The 18,489-nt window shown below is 41.9% G+C and overlaps 2 protein-coding genes across 4 annotated transcripts in view; one reads left to right on the top strand and one right to left on the bottom strand.

Annotated features, from left to right (window-relative positions):
* The window catches only part of INTS6 (integrator complex subunit 6), a 40,787-nt gene extending 31,583 nt beyond the window's left edge, over window positions 1-9,204 (bottom strand). For 2 of the 3 annotated variants that reach the window (XM_017815082.1, XM_017815081.1), the window contains exons 1-3: window positions 8,636-9,182; window positions 8,321-8,398; window positions 7,458-7,607 (exon numbers count right to left, since the gene is read on the bottom strand). In XM_017815082.1, the coding sequence (XP_017670571.1) occupies window positions 7,458-7,607; window positions 8,321-8,398; window positions 8,636-8,746 (339 nt within the window). In that variant the 5' untranslated portion in view covers window positions 8,747-9,182. Of the gene's footprint in view, window positions 1-7,457; window positions 7,608-8,320; window positions 8,399-8,635 lie in introns of all 3 variants that reach the window. The other variant, XM_017815080.1, reaches the window with a different exon arrangement.
* A 225-nt stretch (window positions 9,205-9,429) lies between these two features.
* WDFY2 (WD repeat and FYVE domain containing 2) overlaps window positions 9,430-18,489 on the top strand; it is a 95,284-nt gene continuing 86,224 nt past the window's right edge. The window contains exons 1-2 of the mRNA XM_017815019.1: window positions 9,430-9,522; window positions 16,900-16,937. Coding sequence (XP_017670508.1) covers window positions 9,469-9,522; window positions 16,900-16,937 — 92 coding nt within the window. The 5' untranslated portion in view covers window positions 9,430-9,468. The remainder of the gene's footprint in view (window positions 9,523-16,899; window positions 16,938-18,489) is intronic.

Here is an 18,489-nt window from a genome sequence, read left to right on the forward strand (position 1 = left end):
GGGTAATGAGTCCTACAGTTGTCAGCACAGTGAGTAGGGAAAACACACAAAAACTGACCAGAACAAAAACAAAACAAAACAAAAACAAAAAACAAAACAAAACAAAAACAAAACCAAAAACAAACAAACCCAACCAAAATACACACCACCAATCGGAAAAGACAGTTCTGTACAAAAATCTCCACACCTTTTTAGGGGAACAACAATCCAGAGGACTGACAAGCTGACTGAAAGTAGCTTATTGACCTACAAACACAGGTTAACTCTTCTGAGTAACTTTCCTGACTCCCCCACAATTCCCTCCTTGAGTTTATCACCAATACAGCAGGAACAACTTAGCTGTTTTAGAAAAAATTCTGAACCACCGGAGTTCACAATCCATCTTATCAATCATTACTTGATCCCTCACTGATTTACTTTACTACATAAAGTCACACTCACAACTTGAAGCAAGTTTGGCACAACTATCAACACATGAGAGGCTGTAAGTTCCAGAGCAGAGAAGGCATCTAAGTTGAAGATGTCTTACAAAAGATGCATACAATCAAGTTGGCACTCTGGGATTCAAAGCAGGGATGGGGGGGCAGGGAAGGGTAGAAAGAGATGGCCACTTTTCACTCGTTCTGTATACAGAGCATTAAAATAGAATGTCAGTGCCCTAAATTGATTCCAATGATAATTACTCTGAAATTGTTCAATCTAGCTTGACAAAATGCATAGTGTATTCAGATAATATATCGTAAAACACTACTCATGGCTAGGCTTCACAAACAAATATTTGGGAAGTAAAACATTACTACTGAATGAAAGATTAACACCCTACTCTCCACAGGCAGTAGCAGTCACATGTAGATGGGAAAAAAAGATGTACTTGAAGAAAAAAGCAATTGCAAGCAAGCTCTCAAGACACACAACAGTTTCAACTGAGCCTCAGCTGAATTAAAACTCAGACACATTCAAAAGTAACAGTTCTTCCCTTCAACCTTCAGAGATATGGACTGTCTACAACAGAAAACCAAGACTAAAAGTAACTATTTAGTAAGAAAAGTGAAAACAACCTTAAAGAAAATAAACAATGACAAATACTAGAAAAACAAACAAACAAAAAAACAAACCAAAAAAACCAACTACCTTGTATTTCACAAGATAATCAAACTCCTGGCTCATTATCCATGGGTATTTGTGCTGCCCCTCTGACAACTGTTTGTGATGAAATGCAAATACACTTCAGCTATAGGAGCACCCAAATAACAAAGATTAGCATATCCAAGGAGTCTATAATGACCTGAAGCAAATAAACTGCTCCAGAAAGTCAAGCCAAGAGATAAAATTTTGGTACTCTTAACTGTCCTCAGACTTCCTCTGATGACTTTTTAGTGAATCCAAGAATATCAGCCACAGACAGATATCCGTATCATCTGCTTAAGCTCTGGCAGTGCAACTGTGCTCATCTGACACCCTAAAAATCAAAGCCACAATTAAAGCACGTTAAAGCACTGCCCCTTCCAAATCACACTGAATCTTTAGGTGCTTAGTATTTAAAAGTGGTCAAAGCACATTTAGAACATGATGAAGTAGCCCACTTCTTTCTGCTAGTGGAACAGACTGATGAGATTGCTTTCACTTGAAAAAATAAAGTACTTTGTATAAGCTTGTTTTAAATTCTTTAAAAAAATACATTGGATTAGAACTAAAAATGTGATTTTCAGAACACTTATTATTGAGACTTTCAGTGAGTTTTGTTGTGCTAGCAAGGCTGAACGGCAAGCAGTTCCACCTCACAATGTGAAAATAGACTTCAAGAGTGCCTGCTGTAGCTCTCATTCAAAGTGTTTATAAAACAAAACTAACTAAAAATTACAAAGATTCCAAGGGTGGACAAGATGGCATGTTTAAAGTTACGGCCTAAAAGGTATAAATTCAAACCAATATGCTTAATTTCATCATGCAGCAAGTGAGAACAGCTTTCACCTGCACTTCACATACAGCTCTTTGACATTAGCAGGGATATAGGTGTATGTTAAAACCATTTGTATTCCACAAAAGACTATGAGAAATTGTTTCTTATATATACTTCTGCCATGCTTAAGCTTGCTTTTTTGTTTACTACTCCCATTTGGTTTTGTTGGGGAATGGGAGAAAAAAAAAAAAGAACAGAACTACTCTAGAAGTGCAAAACTCTGCCTTTACCAACATGGGAAGTAAACTGCCCGTGCAACTGTGCCAACATGACAAAGCAGGAAATGCTAACCTAAACTTTGGTTCCAAATTTGGAGGCAGACTCAACACAGGCCATTTCAGTGCAGGGTTTATGATCCCACAATGCCAAGACAAAAGCCATGCTGTAAAGACTTTTGAGAACAAGGAAATCCAGTAAAAATCCTCAAAAACCTATTGGGAAAATAAAATTGTTCAACAACTTAAAGAAAACAGAACAGCACTGTAAAAACATAATGCAGTCCATGTCAGGGGACAATATTTCACATGTGATTGTTGTGGGTTTTATAAGCTCAGAAGATCCTAGACATGGATAAGCACACAAGCAAGGAGTCAGCCTACAACACACGACTTAAAGCTCTCTTGTGCCTACAAGGATGATTAGACTTGATCTCCTAGGTATGCTATTTACCTGTATTTGGAATACTGTAGTATTTAAGTCATTACAGCAGAGCATGCTGATCTCTACAGACCAATGTTAAGTTTTACTGTGTGAACACATCAGCAATTCTGCTACTGTAGCTACTATGAATGGGTCTAACCATATATTCAGAGAGAACTATGAAGTAGCAGTTAACCTAAGATTGTATTGTTTGATGGTCATATGTGGTATGAATAAAACACTTGGAAAAAACTTAAGGTGTTTAAAACAATGCCAACAATACAGAATACCTTCCAACTTCCAGATCAGAAATATCTCTTTCCAGCCCTCAGCATATTTTTAAGTTCCCAAAATACTCTTAATCAGTTGAATTCCATTTGGATTTTAGTTTGTCTCAATATTTCTTAGTTATGCTTCTGTTCATATGTGAAATGCACTGCAGAAAAAAAAAAAAAAAAAAAGGCTTTCACCAAGACTGCACACAGCCTGGTAAGTCATCCAAACAAGTGTTTCATGTATTACTCTAACTCCAGGCAGCACTGTGATTGAAAAATACTTATATTAAGTCCACTTGCATTACAGAAGCATTATGGTTGACTGTTCTGTTGCAAAACAACTAAGTTAGCATGTGCTTTTTTTTTACATCAAATTTCTTTAAAAGTCAAACTGATATCTAAGACAATTTTACTGTATCAATAATAATTACAATGCTGAAGAATATGTGCAAGATACTCTAAGGGAATAAAAAGCTCATAAAAAGCTTATGTTATTGAAAAACACTCTATCTGCCGTATTAAAACAAAATTTTACCCTGAAATAAAATCTCTAAAAACGCTTAGATGTATCAACTCTATCACTTTGAAATCCACTTATCTAAGTGTATTTTAGCCTCTCAAAGCTTATTCTATGCAATACTGCTGAAAAAAAATAGGAGACCTTCATTCCACAAATAACAACGAGCAAGGTGAAACACCTGGGGTATGGGAAAATCAGAGCTTTAGCAATTTCGAAGATCTGTCAGATTCTAGTTTCGTCAGTGCTGTGTTGGTCCTTTGCATGTGAATATCAAAACTCTATTGAAACGTATATTTTACCTACCTTAGATTCAGTGCTTAATCTTCAAAATCTCACTACAAACTTCAAATAATTGAAGTACATTGACAGTTCATTTCAATCATTTGTTTACATTTTTACTGTAACAGTAGCTACCTTTTCCATGTTTTCTGTTTCCACAGAAACACATCTATTAGTATTTAACCCTTCTATCAACGATTACAAACTGCACATTTACTTCACTCAAAACTATTTAGTTAAATTGTGACTATACATGTACTGGTGAACAAACCATAGTTGTAAGGCGTAGTGTATTCTAAGAGGACAAAAAAAAAATCTGCTAGTAAAAGGCTAAGTATTTCAGACTACCTAAAACAATGGAGAAGCTTAACTGGAGAAAAATAAGAGAAGTCAATTAGCTAAGTGCAAACTGGGCTAATCAAGTACAACATTTTGTATGACAGTAAACGCTTCCTGAAATTCATGTGTTTAAACTGCTTTCTTCCTGAAGACATCCAAATCCTGTATTTTTCCTAAGCACTCCATAAAAATGCAGAAGGTGAGAGGGACTGCTATTTTTAGCGAAGGCTAAAAGCTGACACCCTATTTGAACATTCATTCTTCTGCTATCATAATCATCACAAAGCATACTATGGGGGGAAAAGCTATTATTGGATTCGAGCAGTATAATACTGAATTTATCAATCTCAAAGTGCTGCAAAAGTTAAAGGAACAGCCACCTTAAAATATGTGTACTTTCCAAAACCTTTTTGTCTTGACAAAAGCCTTCACAAAAACCTGGATCTACCAATCCTACCTAAGATAACGTGTTTATAAAGTCATAACATAGCATTAGTAGTAGAAATAGCTTTTGAAAAAAATCTTCCAGGTTCTTAACAATCTAAATGTATTGACAGTGTCCCTTTAAGATCTAAATGCGAGACACAGTGATCATCTGACCACTTGATAACTCAATCTTTGAGTAACTGAGTCAGTACTTATTTACTTAAGTAGTATGATAAACACTTATAATAAAAATCCAAATATTAAAGTTGCAAGAAAATACGAAGCAGGAGATTTTCTTCATTTTCAGAATGACCGTTCAGCCATCACTCTTGTTCAGGATGTCAGCTGATGGAGAACTCTGGCTGACTTTGGAAGAAATCAAGTAAAGTGAGTCACAGTGCCATTCAAACAAAAAGTTCATACTCAGTAGGGGGACAAAATATCACACTGCTGGATGACATAACCAGAGAATCCCATCAAGCTTGTATCATGTCTTGTCATTTGCATGTATAAGAAAAGTCTGTTTTACAATTCAAACGTGAAACAAGTGGATCTTGGCAAATATCTTAGAAGCTTGTCAGTACACTAAAATATAAGAAAGTTAGTCAAAAGATCTTAAGCCAGAAAGACTTCCCACAAAAAAAAAGGCGCTTAATAAAAGTTTGGATTTATTATGTCACATAATACCACACCTAAGAGAGTCTAAATGTTACTTTTTTGTAAAATTATCTCCTCCCACTCTAAGAATCATTCTTCAAACATCTGCCTGCTGTATTTTAGTTAACCACTATTTTGTGATCTTAATATTTGCAGGTGCTTTAAAAAAAGAGAATCAGCACTTGATGTTCTGAGTGAAAACTATTTCAAATTCAAGTGAGGATTCTGATCAATTTTCCTGAATTTTTAAGTTTCTCAGACTATGGTTAAATACCCATTCATTTGGAGCCAATTTTAGGTAGTAGACATGAACAACAGGAAGACAGGATAAAAAGACATAGCACTCAAAGACCAATGTGATTGGACAGTTAACAGCCCTGGATCTCACCCTGCAAGTGCTGGAGGACCAATTAAGTGCTCCAGAATTATATCTGATTTATGTAAAAAAAAAAAAATTCTACTTTGATTAGAACAGCCAAAATGGGAACCTGTGACTTCAGCAGCAGATGACCTGGCACTTGCAATATATTCATCTATTTTTGCAGACACTAAAAAGAGTTAGGATTTCTATTTAGTCACCTGACTGCACATGTGAACACCTCTTCAACAGCCAGCTCCACATATGGAATGGAGCAAAAAACATGCATAAGCACGGGTGAGTTCAAGCCCAGAGATACTTATAACCAAAACAGATAAAAGTCATCTCTTCATAGAAAAAAGGGAATATTGCAGTAATGAACACTACTTGTGAGTTAAAACAATCATGACAACTCAACTGCCCACTTGATTGAGTAGCTGAGCACAACTGGTTCACTTAGAGCAAATTATTTTATGTGAATTAGAATAAATACCAGTAGCAACAGGAAAGAGCAAGTATTCTGTGTATGTGCCTACAGTGGTTAACTGTTCAAAAAGATTCGTGTAGCTCATATAACTAAACAAAAACATCAAAATACAGGGAAGATTACACACAGATGTATGAGGACATCAGATGGTAATAGAAAAAAATATAGCCATGTGTGGAACTACCACTTTTTTTTTTTAATTTCATCATTGAATTGGGATTTTAAAAATGTTTAGGCTCACTTGATCATCTAGTGGCAAAGCATTACAATGCAGCATGACAAATTTACTTCCCAAACAGACGTGGCATGTTATCACACAGACTCTGCACAGACTGGAAAGGGGAGGGGAAGAAATGGACTTATGTTCACAACCACGTTTCCATGTTAAATACCAAGAGCAGTAACCAGCCCCCCCAGGCAGATGGAGCTCATTAGCCCTGTGAGGCAATCCATCTAAGAGAAGGTCACTCTAAACAAACCTACGTCCTGAGACCCTCACTGCCACTGTCCAAGCTTGCTCAGCCCCGGCAGATGAACCTCAGGATTAAAGGGTGGGCTCAGTTCAGCGCACGCTGGGTCTCTGGGTCTCACCTAAAAAAAAATCCACTGCGCAGGCTCGAAGGGTTAATGACCTTTCCCAAATCTTCGCTCGCGAAGACTGGCCATTATATATTATTAACTAATCCTCAGATAGTGAAGGAAGCATTACATGAGAATAACAACCAAAAAGGGCAGATTCAAGTTAGTACATCCCATGTGAAAAATACATGTTATACTTTGCCCAATACTAATAACATCCTTCAAGCGAAACAAATCCAGGCTTTGATCCAGTGCCAGAAAGAACTCGGTACACTTCCTAATGCACACATTTAACCTACAGTTTCTGTCTTTTAGCAATTCATATTGATGAGCAAAAGAATGTTGGCCCACCCCAAACAGAAGTCCTGCTTTAAAGGGATAGTTGCATTAGAGATATTTAAAAAGCACAACTTCTCAAGGCTCTGGTACAACAGGCAGGTTTATAAAGATACAGATATGCAGAGAAATGCTGTGGTAGACTTACTGGAAAGAAATGGTTTTCAAAAAGTCATGCTCCTTCTAGTACTTTTGGACATGTAGTGTTATTACAAAAATGGCTCATCTCCCAAACTGTACTTAATTGATTATACAGCACTGTATAGAGAAAGCAAAGTTCTCATAACCATATCAGGCTCCTTAGCTAAGGTACTGAACACAGACTTGATACAGAAAAAAAAAGTTACAGTTGAACTGAGAATGTCAGCTTCGAGGCTATGTCACAGCTTAAAAACTGAGGAATAACTGAATTTAAAAAAAGGTAAGTTGAGTACCGAACTATGATCACTGACTATTTCTTCAAGCTATTTGAGCTCTGCTTATTTTTGAAGAAGTCCCCATATTGAGTATTTCATGAAGATGCCACTTTGGACAACTAGCTAATTGCTACCTCTGGGAAGTTTGTGTTATAAGATATTTGCACCTATTAACAGTCAACCTACCTGCCCATAGTTGTCTATGCCAGTTACTAATCTATTTAAGTTTAATAAATCAAAAGCTGTCCTTAGGGACTGGCCAAGAGTTGTAAGTCCTTCAGCTTGAAGGTTCTTCAGTTCATTCATAAACGTTGCATGGTTTTCCTTCCAGCCAGCCTGCAAAGAGAAACATGAGAAGGCTTATTCTGCAGATACACGTTTTACTTTCCTGTTAGGCTACAAAGTGCCTTCCACACTGCATACAGCTCACTACAAATGCTAATAAAACAGAAGTTACTTTATATTTAATGCTGTCGAAAAAGCCTAAAAAGATGCACTCCTCTTAAATCTTAGAGTTCCCCACCTATCAAACAGGCATTTTGTTCCACAGGACAAATTTCTGTGAAGTCACCGGTGCCAAAATCTTATAAGTATTTACACCACCCTCCCAGAGCGCTTTCCAGATGGAAGCCAATTACACTGTGAAGGGACTTCCAACAGGTTCACCCTCCTCTGTCATGTGGACCCACCACCCTCTTCCCCCGCGCGGTGCGCCTCCCCCTCCCGGCCCCGGAGGGGCGAGGGAAGTGCCGTCCCCTTCCGAGTCCGGGCTCTCCGGGCTGAAGTCGGTCCTTCCGCCAGCTCGCCCCTTCGCAGCCGAACTCTCCTTGGAGTTGCTGTCACTTCTCCCAACTTGAATAAATATCCCCCACAGTTCATTGCTGCTCGCACACACCGCACAGGGGAAAGCGTCGGCCATGTTGATGTCAGCGCCGCCGCCGGAGCCCGTGTGTGCCGCGCTGCCCGGACCGCCGGCAGCTGGGCCGAGGCGGGCGGGGGGCGGCGGGGCCGGAAGGAGGCCGAGGAGGAGGGGGGTGAGCGGGGGTTACCTTGATAGCGTAGGGAGGCTCCTCGAAAGTGACCAGCATGTACCTGTCTCCCCTGCTGGCCGGGTCCCGGGCTCGGAGCTGCGGCACGGGGGACAAAGCAGAGGGTGAGCCAAGAGGCGGCGCCGCCGCCGGAGCCCCCCGGCTCAGCTCGGCCCGGCCCTGCCCTCCCTCCCTGCCCGCACACACACGCACTCGCCCGCTCTCTCCCCGCGCCCCCGGCCCAGGCAGCCCCCCGCTCCCTGCCGCCCCCTCCCCTCCCCACGCAGTCACTCTCGCTCTCTCTCTCGCCTCTTCTCGCAAGGCAGAGCCCGGTACCTTCATGAAAGTCTCTACAGCGCCTTTGGCTATGTCCAGATAGGTGGTGCCCAGATGGGTGCGCTGGTTCATGGAGGCGGACGTGTCTATCAGGAAGAGTAAGATGGGCATAGTGCGGAGGGCCGGCGGCCGGGCGGCTACATGGACAGCGGGCAGGGGGCTGAAGGGAGAACCGTTGGGCGGGGTGGGGGGGAAAGGGGGAGAGAGAAGACGGGGGACGGGAGAGGAGTAAGTGGCTGTGAGTGCTGTGCACGGGGAAGGGCGCCTCCCCGCTGCCCCTCTGCCGAGGCGGGGGGGAAGGGGGGGCAGCCCTGCCTGCCCTGCCCTCCTTTGTGTGAGGGGCCTGCTCAGCCCAACACAGGCTGGTTTGTGAGGGAGAGGCGGATAGGGCTGCGCTGCTGGCTAACCTTCCCCCCACCACCACCTTCCTCCTCCTCCTCCACCGCCGCCCGCCCTCCCCTCCCCCTGTTGATGTTACTCAGAAGTTTCGGGCGGAGCAGCCGTAACCCCGCCGCCCCAGCACTTTCTCGCTCTGACTGAGGCGCTTCCTCACTCGCCGCCCGTTTTTAAGGCAGCCTGGGCAGGTCGGGCCCCGCCCCTCAAGGACACGTCCCTGTCCCACGTGACCGCCTCCTGGCCTCGCCATAGGGCAGCCTCTACCCGCCTCGTTAGCATATTCAAATCGGCGGGGCGGGGGGGCTTCGGCCGCCGGGGGAGCTGGCGGCGGGAGGGCGCAGGCGCAGCTGCAGGGGCCGGGGGGGTGACGGGGGTGGCGGCCGGGCGGGGGACACGGGGCTAGGCGGGGGGCGCTGGCCCTCGGTGGGACATGCTGCATGGGCGTTTCCCATGGACAGTCTCCATGGGCGTTCTCTATGGACACTCTCCAGGTGGCGGAAATGTGGAGGGGCAGCGCGGGCGGGAGGGACGGCGGGCTCTGCCCCGCCGCCCCCCTGGGTGGGCTGTCCGAGGGCTGCGGGGTGGCGCGTCCCGCGGGGCAGCGCCCGGCCCGGCCGCTCGGGTAGGGCAGTGGTGCGGCCCCGCGGGAGTGCCGGGACGGGGCGGTGACTCCGGCGCTGGCAGTTTGTCCGCCGGGAGCGGGCGGGTGAGTCACGGGGGTGGGAAGGAAGGAGGGAAGGGGGCGGGCGCTTCCCCCGCCCCATCTCCGGACGCCGCCTCTCTCCTTGAGGCTGCGGGAAGATCTCAGGTTGCCCCTACAGCCGGTCCGTCCAGGGTGCCCTGTGCTGCGGCCAGGTGCCAGCGCAGCCTCTGAGGCCCTGGGGGTGGCCGGGCAGCCCCGCCCGTGCCGGGGGAGCGGGGGGCTCGCTCCTCAAGGGAACTTCGACTCCTGGCAGACACCAAATGGGCCGCCTGTCGTACCCACTGGGTTTGGAATGTAGAAAACGATCCGGTAACATTTTGGTGATGAATTCCCAGAGACATGATCTGGCCTTTCACTCGATCCTTAAAGGGAAAAAAAAAATTGGCTAGCCTTAGTTGTGACCTTTTCCCCTACATACGGGCAGAGATTAACACTAAGGTTTCTTTCGTCCACGCTAAGACACTCCAAATTTACTTCCTATAAATAATATAACTGTTGAGTGTTTCCTACCAATTAATGATGAAGATCTGTGTTCTCAGTTCTTTGGCAATTTGTTGGGCGTTGTTTTCCCAGCAATTGAGTCTGCAGTTTCTGCTCTCATAGCCTTGGAGCAGTAACTCCAGAGCCATTTCTTAGCATAATCTGTTCAGGAGATTGCTTTGTTTCCTATCCAACTGGTATTTTTGGGGTTTTTTCCTCCTGATCTAGCTGACGTGCTCCCACAGCCACTGCTCTAGAAGGTATGCAGCCACTGTGCTCCTTCCTTCTCCCAAGATAAAATTGGCAGCATTCTGGTTTGATTCATCTTGGTCTTCCAGGCAAGATTTGTGTCTTGTTAGGCAAGAGCTGGTTGGGCTTTTTTTTTTTTTTTTTTTTTTTAAGATTAATGAAAGATTTGCTTTTCTAGAAGAGAGAGGAATAGAATCACACTTCCGTTACAAATTGGTATGCATTCTTATGCCTTCAAGCAGCTTATTTTGGCTTTCCTATTGGTGCTGCACCTGTGACCTCTGCCAGCCCTTCTTAGACTTTGGAGTGAAATCAAGGATACTTCCTTTCAGCCAGTTCACCATTCAAGGCCATTAAGGAATCTCCAGTCTCAAGGATCCTGTGAGAGCTGGGAAGGAATCTTTGGAGTCAATGCAGACCAAAATACAGCAACTGGATTTCTTTGGAAGTAACATCTTTTACTATGAGTATTTCTCAGTGTGGATCCCGCTGGTGGTGGCCAAGCTCATGTGCACCCACTGGCTCTTGAGCTGCTTGTATCTTTCCAGCAGTTCAGTGTTAGAGCTCTAGCACTGGTGCTGGGTCCCATGACCTGCAGCAAGGCTGTTCTGGTACAGGTTCTATTGTTTAATCTGAATTCCTGCTGTTAGAGGGTGCAAACCAACAGGTGCCACAGAGGCCACATTGCTGGGCTGCCCTGGAATCCAGCTGCTCACCAATCCCCATTAAACAGTAAAATATTTGAACTGTCCGAGAGGCTTGGTTCATAGTAATTTTCTCTCTACAGAGGTATTTTGGGACATCATTTTTTCCCTCAGCTCCCCACAGAAGGTGGCAGGTATCTTCTGCAGCTCCTAAGGTCAGCAAGATTGGCTGCTGGTCTTGTAGTAATTGTCTCCCTAAGGTGGTGGGATTCAAGTTATTAGGTAAAGGCTGCAGTGCTGCTTTTAACAAATTAGCCCTTGGGATTAGTAACTTCATTTTGGAGTAATGTTGACTGAGTGTATGATGTTGGCCTTTGATTGGCTTCCTTTTAATCTCTAGAATAGGTACATTCTTCAGGCATGCCACCTTCTCTCCTGTTTGTATGTTGCTGATGTTTCATTGATCATCCTTTTACATGTCAAACATCATGCATCTTCTTGTAGAGCATCTGAAAAATGGGAAACTTCTAGAACGGTTCCTTCCTCAAAATGCTGGAAAAGAAGCATTTTAGAGTCCTTGCCACACCAAGAAAATGTCATAGTGAAAGGTAGTCTGGGCCATGAAGACTTTGCATAAATCCTGAAGGGTTGTTTGGAATTTTTAAGTTTTGTTGCCAGTAAATGAAGAGAGAGGAGGGGAAAAGCCATGTTAATTCATGATGGTAGAATTGGTCATAAACCAGCATGAATTCTGCATCATCTTTGAGTGTTGTAAACTGTAGGCACGCTGTAACTTTCTCTGCCCAACACAAGAGGAAGGTGAGACCGAAGCAGCTGGCCCCACTCTACCCTGGTCCCTCAGCCCTGGTGATTACCACCGATGGAGGAATCCTACAGACAAAACTTACAGTTACTATGGGATTTATACGAGGCAAACCACTGTACTGTACTTTTCTGTATATGCTTGCTTCTTTGAGGCCATTTGGAACAGCCAGTCCTTACCACTCCTGTGCACCTTATATTAGATCCCTTACAGGACAGAATTAAGGCTGGGTGTGTGTTTTCTGTGGTACACATTCGTACTCTTCTGCGGGGAGCAGGGCAATTTGATTAATTTTGAGAGATTCTTTCAAAGACAGGTAATCAACCCAAGCCTTAAGTGTGCCTCAGCCTCTTGATGTCAGAGTTGTAATGGCTTGTACTGCCATCGGAGTTGCATTTATAATTTACTGCAAAGGAACAAAACCCAGTGATATTAGTTCTTATGCTCATTACTGGCAGAACTGACACAGCTGAGCAGGGACAGTGAGGCTGTCAGTGAAAACAGATGCATCTTTCTTGGTTTTTTTTCCATTTTGTTTTTGTTTGTTTGTTTGTTTTTACATTTTAACATACAAAGTTTTACCCCATGCATAGTCTAAATGAGCCAGTTCTATTTTTTCTGCTGAATCTAGATGAATTATTTCAGCACGATTCTGGCTGGAGGAATACTGTTACTGTCCTGATGATGAAAAAGATTCCGGCTACTTTCATACTGATTTGTATTTCTTGTACATGTACAAGAAAGCATGAATAGCTATGTGTGTCTAAGACTACTCATCTTCTGATCTTTAGAATGGGTGTTGTTCATTTGGAGGCAAATGAGATAGCATTGAAAATGCAAATTTGACTTTACATTTGAACGCTAAGTCAATAAACCAAAAATCAAATATAAGTGTGAAAATATACCTGAAAAAACCCATCATATGAAAAACATTGAAGAGCATTTTTGGTATCATTTCTTGTTACCGTGTTTTTCCTTAAACAGCTTCTTCTCCAAGTCTATGTTTGTGAGACTTCTGTTGTATTATCACATAGTGTTAGCCTTATTTTGTCCTAAACTGCAGGCTTGAATGGAAGATGTTGTGCTAAAGACCTTCAAGCAGATCTGAGAAGTAAAATTTTCTAATTGGCTTTCTCCTTCTCAGTATAGAGTATTTCCAGATCTTAGTCAGTCCAGGTTTTAATGACACAGGTAAATTTGTCAGAGCTTCCTTCACAATACAATTCTGTAGCCTTTTAGATTGTCATTATTAAACTTTTTTTCCCCTGTTTAATGGTCTTATATTTTCCTTCTCATAATTTTATATTACTGTATATCATTAAAATATATATCTTTATACAGCATTCCAAGTTTCAATTTATCTTTTAACACTTGTGTCTTTTTTAGTCTTCCTTTAGCCAAGTCCTGTGCATTCAACTTACTTGATTTTTTTCTATAAATAAAATTTTATTTGTCACTTGTCTTGCATATATGGCAGCTTATATCGTTGAGGGGTTTTGTTGTTGTCCTGTTGGGTTTTTTACTAGTTTCAGTTCAGCGGGTTTTGACCCGGTATTTTTTTTCCTTTTCCTGAAATTGTTACCAAAGAGAAAGTGATTTAATCTTATAATTCAGGCAGCCTAGGGAAACATATAAAACTCATCCTGGACTGAATAATTACTGAGAAGGCTGGGATCAGATAAGATGTAACCCCAAATTTTTTTTCAGAAAAGTGGCCTTAAGATAACTGGATTCAGTTTTTTATGTATATTCTAGGACTTGAACTGAAGATGCCTGTTTTTCCAAAATTTGCAGAGGCAGCTACCTTCCTTTGAAACTGTTCAGCACCTTTTAGAAGCCTGTACTTTGGCTTCCCTAGCACTAGAACACAGTAAAATTACATCCCTCTGCAGAATGATGACATCTAAAAGAAGTGACATTCTGGCTTCTCTTCGCCCATCTTCAAAGACTGTCTCTTTTCCCTTGTCCATCCATTGGGAAGCCCAGAAGATAGCCTTTGAAGCTTCCTAGGGATTTTTGTATTCCCCACCACCCCTCCAGTCATCCAAATCCCTTGCTGTTTCCTGGCTTGGGATTTGGAACTGCAGTGAACAGCAGTGTACCATCCAGGGGAAGAATAGTTAACATGAAAATGCAAGGTGCATTGATATAATTTGTTTTCTAACTGGGCAAACTGAACAAGGAGACTAAGTTCATAAGTATTTATGAAATACTCTGGTACTTTCAAAGAAAGTTATGGAAGTGCACAGTAAGGTTATTTCAGAGGAAAATTTGGTCTCTTCAAGGACCACCTGTCCTGTGACAGCAGAATTCAGTCCATTAATGATGGAGAGGTTGCAAGGCACCTGAATAGAAGACAAGGAGGCTTTTGTCATTAAATAAATAGTATGTTTGATACACGCTTTTCCTTTACTTTTACTGGTCTTAGATTGAAAGGTCTTCTGGACGATGAACTGTCTTCACATGCATTTAACAGGGTTTAGCAGAGCAGGTCCTCTCCTATTTGGTACTATGGGGAAATATTAAATCTAACATGGCGAAAGCTACTTAAAACAAACTTTTCAAAATTACAGTTCCAATAAGGGGGTACATATGAGAATTCAAATAGATATACTGTTCTTATTTATCCTTCTTGATGTGTTACATTGCTCCTTGCACTTGAGTTAGGACTCTGGTCAAGAATAAAAACCTGTCTCAGCTCTGGGCCTTTAAGTTTATCCTGTCTCTTGAGGATCTCAGCTCTTGTGTCAAGACCCAAAGGGAGCAGAAAACACTCTCTAGCATGCAAAAGCTATTTTATCTGCTCTTCCGTTTTTCCTTCCCATCCTCCCCTTCCTCCACTTCGTTCTTTCCTCTTATTTTCCATCCTTGAGATGCTGGTAGCAGCAGGCAGCAGCAGTCGATTTGATTACTGGTAACACCAGAGTACCCAGGGTAATCTGGGTACAGACTTCACAGCTTCCCGCCAGCCACCTCCCGGCCTTGAACACAGGAGGAGTCTTCTGCATTCACTAAAACAACAAGTCTGAAGAGACCTTTGCTTGTTATGCCAGGGGGAAAAAATAAATCCTCTCTTGCTAGGATGGCCAGACATATCATTATGTCTACCCGAAAGTCTGAGAGCCACCACGTGTAGCAGTCTGCCCTGGCTTTGTTTAGCTCTTCTTGTAGCCCTGGTTAAAAGCTCCTGCGTATGTGGTAAGGGGTTAATGCATCCTCCACACAAATACCTGTAACAATGTTGCCATGCAGGCTTTCCTCAGGGTGACAGGAATTTTTAGACTCATCCCCCGCAACACCACTTTTAAACGATAATTCCAATGGTTGTTACATCCCTCACAGGGAAGCTTTCCTGGGGCATTGCTGCCCTGCTTGTACCTGCTGACCTGAGCAATCCCCTCCCTGTCACTGTTCCATGGATTGCTGTTGTTCATTCCTCCAAGCATTCCTTCTTGCCTTCACTACCAAGTTTCATTAGCCCTGGAAATCATATCCTTCCCGAAGTGCTGGACCCTCCCGCGCATTTCATAGCTTAGCAACGTAACTCCATTACCATGGATCCCAGGCACAAGCATGCAAAATTTATCTAACTAATCAAGCAGCTAAGGGACACCAATTTCAGCTACAGTCAGCTTGGATTATAAAGCACTTGCAGCTAAAAGATAGCCTACAAGCACTTCCCAGAGAGGCAATGCAATGAGGTAGTCTGTTTTGGTGCTTGGTTTGTTTTTTTTTTTAATGGCAAATGTAATGTGTATAGTCTTGGTAAACAAGAGGACAGAATTATTCATTCATCCCTAAGTTGCTTCCCACTGAGGTATCACACCTGTGTGTGGTATTTGAGAGCTGGGAGTTCTTTGTTTAAAATATTGCCACGCTGTAGAAGTTCATTATCATTATGTCATTAATGTCATTAAATGTCATTATTATGCCTTGCCATCTTTTGCCCAAAATCAAACTGCACTCTAAAAGAAAGATGCACTCAGTTGCTCCCTGCAAAGCAGCTGGAATGACTGATGTTGAATGGAATACAGACCAATTGGTCCATCTTTTTCCACTTAGCAGTTAATAAAAACTTATCAAATCTCAACTAGTAGCTGATCGGAAACCTCTACAAAAGCCATCTATAAAGCACAGACATAAGTCTTCTAGAATAAAATAAACCTGATAAAGCCTCTTTCATCCAGGGAAGAAATCTGTTCTGTATTCCATGACTTCGAGCACCTATGGCAAGGTGCTTGGGACTGTTTCCTGAATATATTATTCAAAAGATGCGGTTTAAATTAAGTGAAAGGATTTTTTTCCACTTTTATGTACACACTGAAACCTTGATATAAAGCCTAGTTGTCATAGAAAACTTGAATGGGTGCCACAGTGGGAAAATCTGTCTTGCACCAATTTCCAGAGAAATAGTGTCTTGTTTTAGAAATACTTCAAATGGGAAGGAAGGACAACTAAAACACAGCTTTGAAAGTCACAAAAGGATAATTCTTACTGAGTTGAGATCACAAAAGCATTTCTCATTAGGAAAATTTTAGAATTGACTTGAGACCAGCTTATAACAAACCCTGAATTACAAGCGTAACCTTTTTTCATAACGACGGTCTTCACCAACCAGTTCTGTTTTGGTCCGTGATGAGTTCTTTTGTTGCTGGAGATGGCTGTCAATTTCCTGATGTTGCAATCAGAAAGCCTTGGGTGTTTCAGGATCAGTTCTAATATTTTCCTGTTGGTAAGCCATTTTTAAGGCAACATACCATTTATGGTTATTTTCCAAACGTGGGTCCAAAGCAAAAACTCCAAGAAATCCTATCCCATAATTCAGGTTGACACTAAGTGTATGCTTTTCCAGGTTTGGCAGAGTGTGCGTGTACACTGGTTGTATGATAAATGTAACATATGCTCTGAGTTTATCCTGTTCTTTCCCTCCTTTAAAATATTTCTATTTTCTATTATTCTTTTTTCCTAGGACCTTGGCCCTGTGTGCATTCCTGTTGACTGGTTTAGGTGAGTTCTGAATACAGCTAAGAGTGATTTATATAACTGAGGTCTCAAAGGAAGATAAAATTTAACAATCCAAAGGAGACACCCCCCCCAGGCTTTTAACTATTATATCCGTTCCATTACTTTTCAAGGTATTGCAGGGGTTTTTTAATGTATTTTATTTTCTTTGATCAAATCTTATTTTTCTTCATGTCTTCCATTCCAGGTCCTCTTTATCCTCTCTTTCACAAAAAGTTACAATATGTTTTTCTTGACATTTCTACTTAGTTATTCAGTATGGCTTTCCTCAGCTGTCCAAGGGAAAAAAGCCAAAACAACTCATTTGCCCTGACAAGTGTTTTCACTCTTCATGTTTTCAATGATTGGTTGTGCTGTGTGCTGGACTTCTGTAGCAGCTAATAAGTAACTCCTGATGCCAGACTAACTCCTGATTCCAAAGGTTGAGAGATATCATTTGAGCTCTCATTTCATAAGTAAATGACAGCCCTTTAACCCAATTATAGTCCAGTGCAGCACAATTGGACTCAATTGTGATCCTCTACCCACTGGCTACTACAGTTAACTTATGGGAAATGGGACAGTATTCCTTTTTCCAGGGGAATGAGAGTGTGTTATGCTTTATATTATACATTGTTTAGAATGTTCTAGCTTGTTTCCAACATAGCACAAATTTTCCCATTTCTGCATCTGCTTATTGTTTCCTAATTCCCATTTTATTATACTGAAATTTATTACTTGTGTGCTAACATGTTTTACCAGTAGTTTTCACTAAGACATTTGAAGTTTACTTTTGTCACAGTATCCCTCTAATTATTACAGCCAATTTTGCTATAATGTCAATTACTTTGTGGAGTATGTAACTGTAATTGTGACCATTGTCTAAATCTGCTCCTTATTCTACTGCTAGCAATCCAGCAGGCCACTTCCACTAGCACCAAACTTTCCTGTAATTCTGACACTGTAGTGAATTTCTTCCCAACTGGCAATAAGAAGGTCTTACACAGCTCTTTCTCTGCTTGAATTCTCTGGTTTCTGGATTGTGAAATTATCCTCTGCATAATTCAAGAACCATTTCATGATCTATGTTTGGCAGAATTTGTTACCCAACAGATGTCCGGACAGTTAATGACCTCTGTAAGTACAGCCCTGTGATTTCTTGCTACTGATGGTCCAAGAATTTTAAATCTATTCTACTACAAGTCAGCACTAGGGCAGCATGTCACCTCTTATTAAAAAACAAAAGTATAAAATGTGTATAAATTTTCCTTTCAGAATTGTTAGGCTTGGTCAGAAGTGGTATTTTCCCCTCATTTTCTTTTGAATCTTTATGTTCATGAACGTGTGCATGCAATGCACACATGCACATAGCTCCATATTTTTCCTTAGCCAAAAACAAAGGATGTGAATAAAACCCTGTGATATTAATCAAAATATAATTTCAAAGAAAAAGTACTTCCATTAATACAAGTCAGAACTGACATTGCCAGTGCTCAAGTTGGGGAAAGGGTAGATGTCTAAAAAAGTCCATGGTAACAAAGCCTCTTTGACTGTCACT

The sequence above is a fragment of the Lepidothrix coronata genome, unplaced genomic scaffold, assembly GCF_001604755.1.
Source record: "Lepidothrix coronata isolate B3197 unplaced genomic scaffold, Lepidothrix_coronata-1.0 Scaffold48, whole genome shotgun sequence".
Lineage (NCBI taxonomy): Eukaryota > Metazoa > Chordata > Aves > Passeriformes > Pipridae > Lepidothrix > Lepidothrix coronata.